Consider the following 18866-nt stretch of genomic DNA (forward strand, 5'->3'; position numbering starts at 1 on the left):
TCCAGCCCTCCTCTGGAGCTGGGAGGTACTTACTTTGATTTGCATGCGATTCTAAGACAGCTTATTTTTTGGCAATGAGTGGTGTGAGGCCCAGACAGAGCCATTTTGATTATGGGGTGGGGCAAGCCAGAGAGTAAAGCAGCAGGCTTTTTTCCTTTCTTTTTTACCTTCCAAAGCTGTTGTGACACATACTGAAAAATAATTATCTGAGGACAAAATAAAAAGCAAAACCTCCCAACCAATAACCTTATACATAAAGGCTAAATGTAGAAAATCCAAGATAGGGGAGCCAGAATTAACTGGATATGTGTGATGATGATGATGATGATGATGACGGTGACGGTGATGATGATGGCATCTAGCATCTATTGGGTGCTTTCTATATGCACCCAATAGATGCTAGATGCCATCATCATCACCATCACTGTGCTAAAAGCTTCACATACATCACTTTATTTTGTTCACACAATTACTCTATGAGGTGGACACTATTTTTAACCTTATTTTTCAAATGAAGAAAATAACATAGAGAATAATTATGAAATCTCAGCAGGGTTGCATAGCCAGGAAATGGTGGAGCCAGATGCTGAACTTAATGTTGTTTTAGAACCTAGATTTTTTTTAAGCTGAGTTTTTAAGCTGAGTACTCAGAGTCTGTCTCTGTGCTAGATACTCAACATAAACTATCTCAGTTACCATTGTGAAGAACATAAGCCCCTTCTAGCAGATGAAGAAACCAAGACTCAAAAGAAACTTTGGTTCTTGCCTAAGATTGCCCACTATTAAGTAGCTGAGTTAGGATTTAAACTCAAGTCCAAATCCTGAGTTCTTCCCACACCACTATGCTATGTTCATTTACAGCTCAGCTATAAAGGGTGCTGGACAGAGCACTAAATATGGAACAGACCAAAGTCCCATGAAACAGTTTGGCTTGTAGGATTATCTCAAGCTGAACAGGTTCATAAAGATGAGGGTTTGATACATTGATCTGCAAATGGTGTAAGTCATCTTTGTTTTCTAGAAGAACTTCAATTTTAGGATGATGTTTGCTGTTATCCTGATGAATGGCTCTTGTCACCTCTAGTTCATTCATCAAATTTTTCAAGGCAAGGTTGAGCACATGAAATACAACTGAGGCATGGGCTAAAAATCCTCATGGGGAATCATCCCAAGGAGTCTGCCTATAGTCCCCAACCTTTCTTTTTCCTGAAGCATCGACTTTGCTTCCAATATACCCACTCCCAAAGTAGCTTTGCAAGACTAAATATTTAAGTGAATCTTAGGTGGTTTTGCATGGCATGATATATTATTATGTGCTATTGTACTGATGTAAAATTTGGCAACCTATACAGTGTGTTAGGTTCTTTAATCATAGTATCTGTTAAAATACACTTTCAAAGTACTATATTAGCTTTCAGTAACTGTCTAATTTATGTGTGGACTAAGACTAATTCTGAGGTAGCCTCAGAATCCACTTATGAGTGGTGAAAACTGTTTACCATTTTAATGGTGTTGACCATGCTGTACAGGGCTTAAAAATAGAGCTCTTTGGGAATGGCCTTGCAGTCCTGTGTGTTTATAGAAAACTAAGAAAGATTCTGAAAATTGAACACATTTGTCAAGAAGTGACCTTAGAAATCATGTCTGGGTGACAAGGTGTACTTCTGTCTCCTAAGAAGGTTCGCTTCATCAGCTCCTCTTTCTTTCGATCAAATCAGATGTATTGAAATTCAAGTGCCAAAAGCCACTTCTCGTAAATGTAAGTACACCTCTCTCAAAGTAGCTGCTGATAGAATCTGAAGTGATTTGGTGGCAATCCACATGCTGCAGCACAGGTGCAAACAGCACAGCCTCAGGAGTGAGTACTACACATCTCTGGGCTTTGAATTTCACATCAGAAAGGGTGCAGGGTGCAGGGTCCTTTCGGCTAGACGAAAAGGGCTGCGTCTGATCTTACATCTCGATCAATCTTATTTCAAGCACTGCTTGCTTTTGCTTTTTAGGCTAGTTTCTCTGTGTGTTTGATTGGTGACCTCTTTAGATCTGCAGAGTGTAGGCAAATGCAGTGACATTTTGCTTAGAAGATTAAAGCATATGGACCATGGCTCACTGAGAAATTATCAGGGTGGGAAGAAAGTGGCCATCTCAAAATGTTGATACTTTCAGAAACTAAATCCATGTTAAGTAGCATGGACCATGCCTCATTCTATCACCACCACCCACGCAGAATGTATTATTAATAAAATAATATGATCAGTCCCCACTTCTCACCCCTACCCCTACGTCCCAGGATGTGTCAAAGGTCATGCATCCATGAGAAAAAGCAAAGTAGAACATAGACACTAGGCAAAAGGACACGGTGTAGACACTGGTAATATAGCTCAGGCAGCGAGAGATAGTGCAAACATCAGGAATACAGTTCAGGGAAGGAGAGATGGTGCAAACATCAGCAATACAGCTCAGGCAAGGAGACATGGTGCAAGCATTGAGGATGTGACTTCAGAAGTAAAGAACAAGCAAAAGGGAAAGCAGATAGCTTAAGGGTAAAGGAGATAAAAAGGACAGATACCTACCCAGACCTGCGCTATCTAGCTACCGGCCTGTGGACTTATATTATCACCACTGGGCTCCCCACTGGGCTCACCAAATGGATCACTGTTGGATGAGGCCTGTGATCCATCAGGCTAGAACACAAGAAGATAATACTTTTTTTTTCTCTTTTTAACAATTGAAAATATAAGACAACTGGATATACTTTCATGCAGCACAATCAGTTATTGTAAAGGAGGGTAAAACTGCATTTAGAGGATCCTGCACCACAAATGTGGACTTGCAATAACAACTTAATAAAAAGGCAGTCTTTTTCAGCTGACTCATTTGAACACAAAAGAAAGCCCCTTTAGCAACCCCATGAGAACTTATGAGATTGAGCCAGCATTCTTTCCTAGGTAGGCTTCCTCATGCATTATCCATTTCAGTTACAGAGGTATTAATTTTAAGGAAAAAACACAAACAAATAGCAAACTGGTCACTTACAGCTTCTTGCTCTTCGCTTTTGCTGGGACTTTCGAAGCCCTCTTCGAAGATGTCATCTGTGGTAGGATCACTGGCATGGGATGCAGATGATTTGGATGGAGAGCTCTGTCTAGGGGCTGGGGTTGGAGCTACACAAAGACCACAGAAAAAGAGGAAATATCTTAAATGCCCGGCTGCAATCAATTTATCCCCCCAAAAACTCAGGAATCTGCTTATATTGAAGTCAGATCTTAGGATTCCTCTTCCTATCCCAGGTTGAATCAGCTGAAAATTTGAATTCTTCCTCTGTACATATTGATCTTTCCTTTCACACATCTGATTTTAGGAAGGAGCTTGTCCACACTGATAAGTAAAACAGTGGTTCTCAAAGGATGGTCCTTGGACCAGCAGCAGCAGTAGCATCTGGGGATTTGTTAGAAGTGAAATTCTCTGACCCTACCCCAGATCTACTGAATCAGAGACTCTGTGTTTAAACAACCTGCTACAGGTTATTCTGATGCACAATCAAGCTGAGAACTGCTGGGCTATGGTTTGCTTTCTTCCTTCTGTGTTTCATCAGAGGGCACATTTACTGAGTGCCTTTCATGTGTCAAACACTGTTAGAAATTTTACAGACAATATCTCTAATCCTCATAAAACCTCTTTGAGGTACAGGTTATCCTAATTTGACAGATGAGGAAAGTGAAGTTTGCTAATTTGCTCATGGCAACTGGTAGAACCAGGTTCTGAATCCCGGCACATGGTAGGTATTCAATAAACACATGTTGAATAAAGAGTAAGTATCTCAGTGATCTGGAAAAATGGATGTAGCTGATGGCAACTTCACAGCTGGTACTTGATTATATAAAAATAAAGGATATGCATTTGCTGGGCTGACCCACCCACATCTCCTCTCATTTGTTTTAGAGGTTTAGAACAAATATGGCATTTGATACCACTCTTCTTTTAATGATTTCTAATTTGTCATTGAAAAGACCAGCCACTGGCTAATACCCAAGTGAGGGGGTGTCATGGTTTGATTTAGAGGCTGAATTTTCCTAATGTTACAGAGCTTAGAAATCAGATAGTGAATAATTGTAAAACTTAGTGCATACTTTTTACTCTGTGAATCTATATTTAGAAAAATAATGCTATTTTCTCATTTATTATGCATAATGTCCCTGTTAGTTGGACACTCTGCTAGGCACTTCCCATACATTATACACTCTAATACAAATACCTGCAAGTTGTTATTTATAGGGATTTTTTTTCCCAGATGAAGAAATTGCAGCTCAGAGAGGTGAGGTGACGTGCTAAGAGTTAATACAGCTATGAAACAGCAGCACTGGCATTGACCAGAGATCTGTCTGACACTACCCAGTCCAACTGTGCTTTTCTGTTTCCATTGAGGTTCACTTTGGATCCAACCAATCTTCTACCCAAAAACATTCTTAAGGGGCTACTGATGGGTCGGAGGATATAAAGACTGGTTTTACTAATTTTATTCAAAATAAAACAGTAAGTTTTTGAAAAATTTTGCAATGAAATCTGTCTTGTTTCAGGAAAGGACTATGGAACAAACTATATTGAAAGTGGATTTAAAGCTGTATGCAAACACCCTGATGGGTTGTAGACGTTTAATAAATATTAGCTTAATTAGATCCTGAATTGTATTTGAAGTGGTTTATTGCTTACTAAAGATTCAAAATACAGGCTGAGCTGCCAGTTCTGGCAGGTATACTGCTCAGACTTACCCAAAGAAATCAATGGGAAGCATAAAAAGGAGTTTATTTATGCAAGTGTCTTAACCTTTAGAAGGTTTTATAGGATGCTTCTAACACTCCAAACAGTGGTTCTCAGTATGGGGTAATTTCATCCCTAGGGGACATTTGGCAATGCTTGGAGTCATTTTTGACTCTCAACACTAGAGGAAGGGGCTGTATGTTTCCCTAATAGAGTGATTAGAGGCCAGGGTTGCTGCTAAACATCCTACGTTGGGACAGCCTCTGCAACAAAGAATTATCTGGCCCAACATGTCAACAGTCCCGAGGTTGCTAGGACTGCTCTAAAGTACAACAGCAGCTAAGTGATCTCTGTGTTCTTTCACTCTCTTTACCCTTTCCCACATGCCTCCATGTGCCAGGCTCTAAGCTAGCATTATGAGAAGTGTAGGAATGATGGAGACAGTTCCTGTCCTCAAAGAACGAAACTCTCCTCTTCAGTTGGCACCCAAGTCCACTGAAAGAGAGAAGTTTGTTTTTAAAAAGATACTTGCTTATTTATGCAGGGCTGTTATTTACCATTTCATTTTGTATTCATTATTCCTCATTGAAACCCTGTGAGTCTGCATAGAGATGCCGTCACTATGTAGATCATATGGCCTGAGTGCAAGTGGGTTGTTTATACACATTGAGGCTATTTGTTTTTAGAATAGCATTCCGAACCTGGCTGAAATGACACAATCTAATTGTATTAACATTAGGTTTTTTTTTTTTTTTTTGGACAGTTCACAGTATTGGCCATGCAGTGATCCGTATCACCTGTGACAGTAATGAAACCACCAAACTCACTGTAGTATGAGCCTTTTCTCTCGTCTTATCAAGTGTCAAGGCACATGCTTGAGTCACCAGAACACCTTCCTGAATTGTGTCATGCTCAAGTGTATCTGGATTATGATTTGGCTGCACGGTCACTGTTTTCCAGATGTTTGCAGAAGAAATGTGAGCTGGAGAGACTCATTGAAAGCTGGAACTAGATGGATGCACACTGCTCATCCCAGCCAATTCACTTATTTTACTGATGAGAAAACCGAGTCTCAGAGAAGTCACACACAAAGGCACAGCTTGTGGTGGAGGAGTCAACACCAGAACCCTGTCCAGGACTGCACAAAATCACTTAACATGTGCTAATAATGAAGATAAAAGATACCTCAAATTCTGGGAAGTCTATAATGTTGGAGAATATATACCACTAAATCCTTTTAATAACCTGTCGCTAACACAGATGGGGAAACCGAGGCTCACAGAAATAAAGTGACTTGCCCAAGGCACAAAACTGGTCACCAATAAATCTGATCTCCAGGTTCCCAGTCCAGAACTTTCTTCTGCACCATCTTTTTTGTTCTCTTTAACTACCAGAAGCTTTGAGCCAAAATGAGGCTTCAACTATAAAGGCTATTTAAGACCTTATGGCTGCTGTATCTGCCCTAAGTTTTCCCTTGATCTTAATTTTATATTCTAATGTTTAAAACTTGTTCCCAAAATATTTTAAGTTTGCATTCATTTTTATTTCAATGAGCCACACCAAAATCTGTGTGTCATAATCTGGCTATACATAAATAAATGAACAAATGAATGAGCAAACTAACAACATCTTAAGAAGCAGAGTAACATGGTGGAAAAAGACTAGGCTTACATTCAATTCAATACCACTTTGTCTACTGTCTTCGTCTTTGAGCCTCACTTTCAGTATCTGTCAAACAGATCTAACAAAACTTGTCATTAAGCATTATTATGAGTCTAAAAATAAACATGGAACATATGAAGGTTTGTATGTTATCATTGGTACCTCCTTTGGTGGCTCTTAGTAGTAGCAGTAGTATTAATACAAACAAAGAAACCTGATTAATGCAAGTGAGATGAGTTCTTTCACCCCAGAAACCCTGCCTCCAGACATGAGTTACGGCTCTCATTGGGTTTTGTGTCTTAAGTGAGGGGCACTCACGTGAGTTGGTCGATGGTGTGGTAGAAGTCACAGGGGTCAAATTCAACTGGGAGATGTCAAAGTCATCACAGTCGTCTGTATCCTGTGCCACCCCGACTTTGTTGAAGTAACTGGAGAAGGCCTCTGAGGTACAGGTGAGGGAGGGCTGGTCGGGTTTGCGGGAGGGCACGGGCGGAGGCTGGGCCATCTGGAAATCCTTAAATGTTTCTTTTCCCATTTTCTGCCTGGGCTTGTCGGTCTGTGGACTTGACCTGGTGGAGTCACTCGTGCCTGGGACGGTGGCGAGGGGGGTGAGGGGACCTTGGAACATGGCAGCTGGCAAAGGCATAACAGTTTGTGTCGGCATGAAGGCGGCTGGCGGAAACTGCCCGGCCACAGTTGGCCAGGGTTGCTGAGTGGCAGGAAAGAGACCTGGCTGGCCCCATGCGATGGGCTGAGTCCCCGGCATCACCTGAGCAACTGGTGGCTGGGCACCCATGACCATCTGCTGTTGGACGAGGGGCTGCTGGCCCCAGAAGGACGGGAGGACAGCGCCCATTGCAACATAACCTGGGAGAATGAAAAAGGAGAGTCAGGTGTCCTGGGAAAGAAGGATGCATGGACTCAGGTAATTGACAGAAATGTATCGTGCACCAACCAAGTGCCAGACTGTGTGCCTGGGACTGGGGATGCCAAGACAAACAAGACAAAAGTCCTTGCTCTCACGGAGCCTCTATCCTAGAGAAGCAGTCAGGGAAAGCCTCTCTGAGGAGATGATCTGTAAGCAAAAACTAAAATGCTAATAATCACATTTCCATAGTTGTTAAAGGTTTCCAAAATCTCATAGCCTCAGAAGCTGTGTGTCTCAGGGAAAAAGCAGAAGGATGGAAGGCAGGCCAGCCTGGGTTTTCGCCTTGCCTCCCCTTCCTGCTGCACTTAGGACCCTCTTAATTGGATAAGTTCTCTAAGAGTCTTATCTCTCTGTTGTAAAACCTGATTATAATACCTTCCTTCGCAGTGTGCAAAGTGAGTAAGAATCTGAATGTTGGAGTTTTAGAGACCTAGGCTAAAATTCAAACTGCCACTTCTTATCTATGTAATTTGGGGAGCAGTTCTTATCCTCTCTAAGGCTCCAAGACATTTGTAAAATGGATATAAACACCTTCTATCTTATTTGTGGATTTGAAGATTGAGAGTATATATTTAACGTGTGGAGAATTGTACCTGACACAGGATCGACATTCAGTAAACGTTAGCTACTAGTATGGTTTGGATCACACAGAGCCTAGAAAGTTATACTACGTTGCTTGATACACAACAGATATGTAATAAATGGTAGCTAGAGATATTATGTATGATTTCTGTATTATTATTATTCCAGTTTCAGAGAATAATAAAATAGGGCCAGATGTGCTGGCTTATGCTTGTAAACCAAACACTTTGGGAGATCCAGGTGGAAGGACTGCTTGAGGCTCGGAGTTTGAGACCAGCCTTGGCAACACAGCAAGACCTCGTCTCTACCAAAAATTTTTAAATGTAGCCAGGAATGGTGGCACATGCTCATAGTCCCATAGTCCCAGCACTCAGGAGGCTGAGGCAGAAGGATCACTTGAGCCCAAAAGTTTGAGGCAGCACGGAGCTATGATCACACCACTGCACTCCAGCCTGGTAATAGAGTGAGACACTTGTCTCAAAAAAGGAAAAAAAATGAAGGTTATTTTTCACTCGGGGCACCTCATACATCAGTATAGGTTAGACGTTGCCAGACTCCACAGATTGTACTCAGATGTATTACCATGATAACGGTTCACTGCATTATTCTTTTTAGGCGAGGCATACACATTTTAACAGGAGCGCAAGTGACACTTGTTACAATAATAATAGTAACATAATAGTAACAGCAACAAGCTCCACTTATTAAATGCCTACATCATGCCAGGTACACTAGTAGGTGTTTTATGTCTTCACAAAATCCCGGCAGGGTAGGTATTATTATTTCCATTTCGGGGATAAGGAAATTGGTGCTCAAGGAAAAGCAACTTGCTTAAGGTCATTCAAGTTGCATGAGGTAGGAGCAGGATCAAACTGAGGTTGTCTGTTACCTGAAAGCCAGGATTCCTTCCTTTGTGCCACACACCGCCTCACCCAGATGGCCAAGACCAATTTCTGATCTTTGAAGTTAATAGAACTTACCTACCATTTGATTGTCTTAGCATATTGCACGCCTGTAGGAAACTCCCATGTGCTTCCAGGAGTCCCTACCCTTCTCAGGGGGCACAGAAGCCACCTGTATGTGCAATTAAGCCTGAGAAGCAAGTTCTCAGTCTGGGCAGAGCAGAGAACAGAGAAGCCAGCTTTGCCTGGCCTCTCAAAACAAGCCTTTCCATGGCATCAGTAAGAATGTGCAGATGCAGTGTAGTGAGACCAGGGAAAAAAGAGGAATGGATGCAGAGTATCCTAGCAACTTCCAAAGGGACAATTGGTAGGTGTTATGGCATTGATCACATCATGAGTCATCTCACTTACTCTTGTGAACCCAGAGAGATCAAACGCAGGGTGCCTCACTCCATGCTCCAGTCACCTTCAGCTGACAGATACAGGCTAGAGCCAACATTCAAGGCCTGATCATTTTCTTTGCAAGGTGCCCATTCCTTCTCATGCCATGATTCCCTAAGAGAAGGCTCCAGAGAGGCACCAAAAGGACACTTAGACTTCTCGCTCATATCTGGTAGTGTTAAGTACTTTTGTGTAATGTGACAAGGATGGCAACAAACAAAATGGAGACTGTCTTGTAAGACCACTTTGTCCAACTGCACTGAAATAAGAGGGGTGAAGAGGCACTGGAGCTGAAATTTCAAAAGTGAAGCTTGCTTAGCTTGCCTAGTCCATGGCATAATAATGCAGTGACTTGAATCTACCAACAGATGAAGCATCCTGCAATGCTGTCTTGTTTTCTGATTTTCTTTGATATAGCCCAGTGGTTCTCAATGGGAGTGCTACTGCCCCCTAGGGGTGGTTAGGAAATTTGTGGGGTGTGTTTTGGTTGTCCTAAGGGGAGGGGGTGGCAATACTGGGATTTTGGAGGCCCAAGCATTGACAGTAGACATCCTATTAGGTGTGAGACCAATGCGTACAATGAAGCATTATTCCACATCCCACTTATGATCATTTGCACCTAGAATCGACTTTGAATTACCTGGAAATTCAGTCATCTTTGGGCTTGACTTTAATGCATTTACTTTTCCAGGAATTCAACAGTTGTGCACATGAGGGAAGACTGTACCCTTTGGTTTGGAGCACTGTCAAGAGGTGTTCGCTATTCTGGAAATGGCAGTCCCCAAGAGAAACCCTTCTCATGGCTGTATAGCCGCATGACACTCCTGTGTCAGCCTGGACTCACAGCTGTGGCTTTCAATAGTGATTCAACTTACAGGTGTATACATCTGATGGTTTGTTATGTCTTCTAATGTTCTCATGCCTGAGTATTTCCTTATTTAAATACATATATTTATATTACAAATTATCTTTCTTTTCTTTCTGCCGTATATTACAGTTAGAGAATTATATTCATTTTGAAAAATTGTGTAGCTAGGCTATATTATCTATGAAATTCATTTCAAGTATGAAAGGAGGTATTGCAAACATTTGTAATAAGAAGGGGTTGCTGGGTCTGCAGGTAGAACTACCCATGGATTCAATCACCCAAGACCTGATGCCCATTTTGGTGAGTGAGTGGATGTTTTCACTCCCTTGCCATCAGCCTATTTTTGAATTTCCTTTTATTGCACCCTCCTTGCTGCCATGAAGGCTGTTTTAAATTGTAAATATGGTACTTCATTGTCTTGAGTATAAGACTCAGATGTCTTAGGTTGGCTATGGGCCCTTGGGAGTCAGCCCATTTCACCTCTTCCTCACTATCTTCAATTCATATCCTCATTGCACCTTGCCCTCCAGCAGCTGCAAACAAAACCCAACACACCATCTCTTGTCTCTGCTGGCCCATCTCCCTGGAAAGCCATCTCCCTGCTTTGGTGCGTGTCTAACCCTGATTTGCTCTTGGAGACTCTGTTTGCTATCACCTCTGCTGGAAGTCTTCTTGCTCCTGTCAGCTCCTCTGGTCCTTCTCCGGGCTTCCACAATCCCCTGTGCTCACCTCTATCATGACACTTGTCACACTGCATTGGAATTGCCTGGTTATTCTGTCTTCCCTGATGAGACTAGACACCACCTGCTGGCAGGAATCCTTTATCCTCTCTCTCCACTCTGCCTAGCATGGTTTGGGACTGGAGAAAGGTCCTACACAGAGGTGATTGAGTCCCAGTCAATATGTTCACTGCATTATTCCTGTGTATAATTAAACCCACAATCTGTAAGTGCTGTGATTGCTGATGATTCTACTGTCGGTGGCAGGATTTTTTCCCCTCCCATCTTTTTTTTTTCTACAAGGAACTAACAGATGGGCTGTGCACACTTTTCTGGAGACAGCTATTAGCATGTCTCTCTGGCTTCATGCCATCTGCTCCAGATCAAAGTACAATATTCAAAAGGAAAAAGGTAGCATAGGGTAATTGAGTATCATGTTTAGGAGCTTGCAGATTCCACTCACTTTTCCTAGGGGGTCCCTGCAGCCGGTCTCTCCTCGGCCTGTGAGTTAAGGCTCTCTGGCCACATGGTTTTCTGCATGAGTGAAGGGATATGTCAGCAGTAGGACAGTGGTGGCACTGGACACAGGGGGCCACTTAGTGGCTGCAGTGGCAGCCACTTAGCAGCTTGTTAACTGTTTACTATTAATGTCCAATAGTGGAGAGAAGAGGTGCCCAGGAGCATCTGTTTATACCATGAAGTTCAGATCAATCATAAATCTCCTTGCTGTGAAGTGAAAGGGAATGCCTGCCTTGCTGCCTTACAGTTAGATTTTTTTAAAGTGTTGAAAATTGTAATTTATAGCCAGATGCTGACACCTGGGGATAGCCCCATTATTTGAAAGAAAAAAAAAAAGGGAGACTGAAATATAAGAAAAGCACTGAAACCTAAAGAACTCCTCCAACATTAATACAGAACTTGCATGATGTCTCTTATCTACATTATCTCATTTGATGGATTCATTCATTCAAAAATATCTCTACTAGGTGCCAATCACTGCTTTAGTCTCTGAAGACATAACAAAGAACAAAACAGTTGCCAAAAAAAAAAAATTCTCACCCTGTGGAGCTTACATTTTTGTGAAGTTCATTCTTTCCACAGGCCTCTGGGGTAAGTGTGATTGCTATCTCTTTAATTTGTACAGGAGGAATTGCTACTCCATGAGGGAAAGACTTGATACAGCTACACACTGTATGAGTAACAGATCCAAGGCTCCCGAAGAACCATGTAGCAAATATCTGTTGAGTGCTTACACATGTAAGCACAGTCAGGAACTGTTGTACATATTCTACAACTTGTATTTACTCACGCAATCCTTAGAAAAACTCTATGACATAGAAGTATGGTAATCCCCATCTTACCCATAAGTTCCCTGAGGCTCAGAAGATATTTATCTGAGTATGATGCAGCTGGCCAGTGGCAGAGCCTGTATTCATACATATTGCATCCTCCATGTCACCCATTCTCCTTCTGTCTGCCATGAGCAGTCAAGAGGCTGAAGACCTAAACTTTATTACAGGCATTAATTTCCAGGAAAAGGAAAATATATAGGTAGAACAGGACATACATTCCTCTACTGTAGAAATCAGAATAATCATAATAATACTGCATATTCTACACCAAATATCGATGATGTGCCAGCATTTTTCGGTGTGTAGTGATACAGCTTCTGCAGCAGCAGTTAATGTAGTGATCCATTTAATTCTCACGATAGTGTTGCAAAGTAAGTATTATTTTACAACCAGTTATAAAGATGAAGAAACTCTGACTCTGACAGGTCAAGTAATTTGCCCAGGAGTCTAAAGCTTAGAAATAAAGGGCTGAATCAGGATTCAAACCTGGCCCATCAGATTCAAAAGTCCCCAGTGGCCAGACCTTCCACTGTATATCACATACTCGAGTTCACTCCCCTGTCTCGTTGTCACTGGCTGGACAATTACGAACAGGGAGATTGGGATTCAATAGCTGCAGAAATTTTTATGGCCCGTTAAGGGAGGAATAGAGCACACAGTTTAACACCAACTGAAGCCAGTTCTGTTATCTTAAGTAGAGTCAGGAAGCAAAAACATGCTAATTGAAATTAATTTTAAACTTGCGTTCTAAAAGTTGAAGTCTTGGAGGTAATCTATGAAAATTTTAGCAGCCAAAGAAAGGAAACCTAGATATGTGGAAGTGGCTTGTCCATAGCTTCCAATGTGGCTGGTTAAGCAGCAAGACTAAAACCCAGGTCTTCCAAGTCCCTAATCTGGTACAGGTTTGGGAGAGGCCCCGGAGTAGTGCTGTGACTGTGCTGTGACCGGTGATATGGCTTGGCTGTGTTTCCACCCAGATCTCACCTTGAATTCTAATAATCCCCACGTGTCTCCTCCAGGTGGAGATAACTGAATCATGGGGGTGGTTTCCTCCATACTGTTCTCACGGTCGTGAGTAAGTGTCATGAGATCTGATGGTTTTATAGAGGGAAGTTCCCCTGCACACAATCCCCCTTGCTTGCCACCATGTAAGACATTTCTTTGCTCTTCCTTTGTCTTCCACCATGATTGTCAGGCATGTGAAACTGAGTCCATTAAACCTCTTTCCTTTGCAAATTGCCTAGTCTCAGGTATGTCTTTATTAGCGCGTGAGAATGGACTAATATAACCAGGCAGGTCCTCAGGGTGTTTTTAATCAAATGTTAGGGGTGGAAGAGATATAAAATTGCATCTAGTCCCATCTTCTCATTTATAGAGAAGGGAATGGAGACTCAGGGTCCAAGTCATTCCTCTGCCTGGAGTACTCTGGACTCTGATGTCTACTTGAGATTTTCCTGCCCCTACTAATCCTCTCACACTTCGCCTAGGCAAGAGCCCCTAGTAACCACAGTGGCTCCACTGACACCTGCCCTCTGCCTGTACTCAAAAGGCCCATACTCTGCTCTGCATTTTATTTGTCCCTATCACTTCTCATTTTTAAACATATTGTACAAGTTACTTATTTTTATGTTATTTCCTGTTTACCCAGTAGAAAATAAGCCCTTTGTCTGTTGTGTTGACTCACACATCCTAACCACCTACAACAGAACCCGGCACATAGAGGGCACCTGGTGAGCATTTTTGAAATAAACATGCCTGCAAATTAGTAAGTTTTGGGCCTAAAGTTCCCATCATCTGTCCCAGCATACCCTTTACAGATAAGACAATGAGCACAGAGCATGGGCATTCTGAACATAAGACTCAAGCATAGAAGGGTGGTGCATTTCTCCCCAAAACTCTTTCTCTTATTTAAAATGGCATGTGCTATTATACTAGTCCCATGGATATTTTATTATCTATTTTAGGTAAGGAAAACTAGTAATCATCACCATCGCCTTTTAAAGATTAGATTGGGAAACTTCACAATTGAATACATTTCTAGGCAACCTGCAGTCTAAACTGTAAGTTAGATCCAAGGGTTACGAACCTCTATTGCTTCTAAAAGTTCATAATGATCCCTTAGCTCATGAGTAATAACTGTAGCTATTTTAGAACAGGGTATGCATTTTTAATTTACTTTGAATAAAAGCACAGTTTATATTTGGTGGCAAGAATTTGCTTCTAACAGTATGTAATTAAAAGTAATTATAGAAAAAATGCATGAAGATTTGTATTCTAAAATATTCAAACAACTCTATTTGCCATTTATAAGAATAAAGGCAAGAAAGATAAAGCCACAGATTTCAAATATGTAGTTAAAGAAAACCCTTTAAGGTCCCATGTATATTAAAAAGAGAACTAAACCACCTTTGGCTATTTCCAAGTCCAGTGGCCTGGCCACATGGAATGCCTCATGCCATGGAAACAAGGTAAGATTGTTGGGCTCCATCCATTTGTAACTTGCCTGCAACACTACTACTATACATATTTTTAACCTGCTGTTAAGGCAGTAAATACATTTAAAGACTATTTGAAAAACAGAACACATACTTTCTAACTCACCAAGAGTCTCATCATTCTCCCAACTCACAGTTAGCAGTTTGCTCTTGTCCCATAGGGTGCTCCCCACTTTGTCTGGGGACACTCCCCTTCCTTGAGTCAGCACCAAGTAAGGCAGATCCCTTCTATCCATCAGGTCTCAAGAGGTCTATGGAAAGCTGACTCCGTGTCCTCCCCTGCTTATTGCTTTCTCTCCAGGCTGAGGTAGAAGAGTGGAAATGGACCTGGGCTAATTGCATAGCTGTATGTACACCACACTCCCAAAAGCTGTACACTTGAGTACCAGAATCTTGAACTCTCTGGGTGAAAGACATTAGTGAATTCCAGGCCAGTAACATCCCAGAGCTCTGGACCCCACCACCATCTTCCCCTCTAAATGGTAGCTTCTCAGTCATCATTTGGCGGCTAGCTCTATAATCTCTTTCTCTCTCTTGCTGAGTGAAGGCCGAAGGAAGGGAAGCTGGTGGAAGAGGGCTTACCTGAGGGTACAGCAGCAGTGCCGAAAGGTACAGAACCAAACACATCTGCACTCGCTGGAAGGGTCTGAGATGAAGATGGGGTAAAGGCATCACCTGGAGTTGCAGGAGTCTGCCAGACAGAGAGAGGCAGAGGACACATGAGACCTGGCTTAGCAGTCATCAAGGCTGGGAGGTAGCAGATGCAGGAATTAAGGGGCAGGGGGAGGGGGGTCGCAGTTCAAACCACTTACGTAGTTACATACACTTTATCTATAAAATGGGAAATGATACATCCAGAGCAACTCTGAGGATTAAGTGAGATAATGTATTAAGTTATTTTACATTACTTAAATTTTTAGCATCATGCATAGGCATATAGTAGGTGCTTGGCAAATAATGGCCAGTATCCTAATGATTTAGCTTGAGCCTTTACTCCCTGGTGGGTGTTTAAGGCCATCAAATTTTCCATAATATTTGGCATTCACCCTTCAGAGGTGGCCGGTGCAAATTCAAATACACCCACTCAAGACCTACTGTGTGCCCAGCTCAGGGGTTGCAATTTAATACATGGTTAATGAACAGTTGCTGACTAAATCAACAAATAAAATGTAGCGACCCTACCTTGTATCTTGGTGCCCCCCCCCCCGCCCCACCAACCCCCTGGATTTTGTCTGAATCTTCATTTGCAAAAAGAAATAAATATTGTGAAGAAGACAACAAGAAACAATGCTTGCACCACTGAAAATTCTACAGGGCCCAGTCCATGCTAGAATTCCAGAAAGGTCTCAACTGGGGGCAAGATGGGGGATACAGAAATGAAAACATCAGTACTCATAATTGTTTATTGCGTCCACACCCATTTACAGCAGGCTTTTGCCTACAGAGTATAAATCTGTTTGATGTTGTAATATTCTTTTTTTTCCCCCTTGGAATAGGCTGGGGCAAGCAATTAATCCTGAAATCATGGCAATTAGACAAGGCCATTTTTAGACTAGCAGCTTGCGGGACGAATGGCATTGTTCTGAGGATTATTAAATACCCATTTGGACTGCACTTGGGTTCAGGGCCAGAAACACAGCCATGAGCTGCTGTGTTAAGCACTTTTAAACACAGTCAGTGCTGTTCTTTTTTTTCCCCCTTTGTGACCTTGGGTGAGTCACATGTCCTCTCTGGGACTCAATTTGCTCATCTGTATAATGAAGGGGATAAGGTTAGAAGATCTCTTCAGCCCTTTCTAGTTGCATAGTACTGCAGTTCTGACCCCAAGTTCCCAGGATGAAGTTGTTAGCCGAGGATAAAGGGGAAAATGAGAATAGTTAGAGCCGTCCAGCTTCTTTGGGGACAGAGGCTGTGGTACCCTCCCTCAAGGCTGCCTTGGACACCAGGTGTTGGCAGCAGGGCAGCTGTGCCTAGATTCCCTGGCAGCAGCAGTGGGCAGCAGTGTCTTGTGCCATCTGTCCTCAGTGGTGAGGTTACAGCCTCTTCTCTGTGAGGCGCATCATGCCAATGAACCATAGCACCATCCCTCGGTTTGCACAACTGCGCAGTGCCCAGAGGAGCTGTCCCCTCCCGGCAGCTTCAGCTGGTGCAGCTGCGGCTGACTGCTCTCTGCCCTCCTCCGGGAATGGGCAGGGGAGGGGCTGGAGGGGCCATCTCTGCTCTTTTCTTTGCAGTGGCTGCAGGGTTGCTTTTGAATGCATCAGCACTGGGATTCTATTTTGCTTTGGTTTTAATTAATTCTGTTTTCTTCTTTTCATTTTCAAATTAGGGCTCCATGCAATCTCTGTCCTTTTGCAAGCATTGACTGAGATACCCTGGCTGAAGCTGTGTCTGGGACTCCAGAGCTTCTTGAGAAGCTCAGTGAGGCCCAGGTCATCGTCTGCAAAGCTGAAAGGCAGGCTGGAAGGGAGGGAAGAAACAAAAAGGAGGGAGAGAGGAAAGAAAGAGGGAAAGGAGAAAGGGATGGGCAGAACCAGGTGTGGGGAGAAGGTCCTTCCTTTACTGGGCTGACCACCTACACTGGTCTGGGCTTGGGGCAGGTGCTGATAAATGCCTCATCATATGTATTGTCCCGAGCTTCCTGCCTGCATTCCCAACCAGACTGTGTGCTCTTTGCAGTCAGGAACCACATCTCCTTTGGGCCTCTCTTCTCAGACCCCAGGCAGAATAGCAAGAACCCAGGCAAATCCTATCATTGCTGAATGCATGGTCTTGTTTATTTCTCAAAACAGAGGCTTATCTCATACTTCCCCTTTTTAAATAGCCACACAAATTAAGTGTTAGAATGACTAGTTAGTTTGCCCAAGTCACACAGCTTGAAAGAGTCAACACTGAAATCCACCAGTAGGTGTCTTTTACTCAAAGTCCATATTCTGGCCACTGAGAGGACATGAAAAGAAAGGAAAGGGGTGTGGGGTTCAGAGAGCAATGGATACTTACGGGGGGAGAGGTTATATCAGGGGGTGTGGACATGTCCCCAAAAAGTTCTAATTGGGTCACAGCCTGTAAAGACAAAAAGGTAATCATGTAACTACAAAGAAAGCTGGTGCTGCTGGGCCCTGCACATAGTGTTTTATAGGGATAAACATTTCTGGTTTTCATCATTTCTAGATAAACCATAATCCTGGTGGGTCATTACTGTACTTCACGATCCCAAAGGCAACATCTTGAATGCAGCCAGAATCAATTCTTGCTTCCTTGCATCTGGCTATTTATCCAGGCTTGGCCAAGACTGCCCATTAATCACCTCCCATAAGCAGTAATGACATCACTTCATACTTATTTACCATCAAATGGCAGCAATGGCTCTCTTTCCTAGGAGACAATGTGGGGAGGCAATCCTATCACACTGCGTTTTCTCTCATGAGCATGTCCACACATACAAGATGCCCTCCATGTGAAAGTAAGACATGACTCCATGGTCACATCAGGAAGGGCTCCCAGTAGCATTCACAGCATTCACCCTGAGAGGTAGGAATCATCATCCCCATTTTTACAAATAGATAAACTAAGTCTCAGAGACGTGGCATCGAGGTCACGCAGGCCAGGATTTAAATTCTCTGAATATAGAGAATGCAGTCAAATGGCATTCTCTGAAAGAGTCTGTCTGTAGATAAAATACATGGGTGGAGGAAAAGAAAACATTTCATTTAATACTAGGAAGGGCATCAAAACCAGCCCGGTGTATACACCATTAATCACTCCTAGAAACTCCATCACTGCAGATCATCTATCTCGCCATCCATCATATGGGAGTGTCTGAACAAGGCCAGCCAGAGCAGCTAAAGAAACCCTTTAAGATACACTTAGAAATTAATCTGCATACACTGCCAGATTCACAGACTGTAGGGAGTCTATGGCCTGACTTAATTATGACAAGCATGTAATCACATGCTTTGTACAAACGTGTCCACTGAGGAAAAACCACTTTTTCCTCATCTTCAGATCTTAAGCGATAGCTTCAGACTGGGAGATCCTAAACATACCACTTAGTAGAAGAAATGGGGAGAGTCCTACTGCCCTGCCACACGGGGCTCCTGCATTCAAACTGCTCTAACCAGGTCATTGCTGGATCTCTAGGGTTCATCCACAGAAGGGA

General features: G+C 42.7%; 1 protein-coding gene across 39 annotated transcripts in view; it reads right to left on the minus strand.

Annotated features, from left to right (window-relative positions):
- Positions 1–18866, minus strand: part of DAB1 (DAB adaptor protein 1) — a 1273242-nt gene that overhangs the window by 12954 nt on the left and 1241422 nt on the right. For 34 of the 39 annotated variants that reach the window (XR_013520113.1, XM_078331967.1, XM_078331988.1 and 31 more), the window contains 5 exons: positions 17708–17770; positions 15290–15398; positions 6739–7287; positions 3037–3164; positions 2574–2684 (listed from right to left, as the gene is read on the minus strand). Coding sequence is in view for 38 of the 39 variants with exons in the window: in XM_078331967.1 (XP_078188093.1) it covers positions 2589–2684; positions 3037–3164; positions 6739–7287; positions 15290–15398; positions 17708–17770 (945 nt within the window). In the remaining variant the exon portion in view is untranslated. The remainder of the gene's footprint in view (positions 1–2573; positions 2685–3036; positions 3165–6738; positions 7288–15289; positions 15399–17707; positions 17771–18866) is intronic. The other 5 variants (XM_078331992.1, XM_078331991.1, XM_078331995.1 and 2 more) reach the window with 1 other exon arrangement.

This window comes from Callithrix jacchus, chromosome 7 (assembly GCF_049354715.1).
Source record: "Callithrix jacchus isolate 240 chromosome 7, calJac240_pri, whole genome shotgun sequence".
NCBI lineage: Eukaryota > Metazoa > Chordata > Mammalia > Primates > Cebidae > Callithrix > Callithrix jacchus.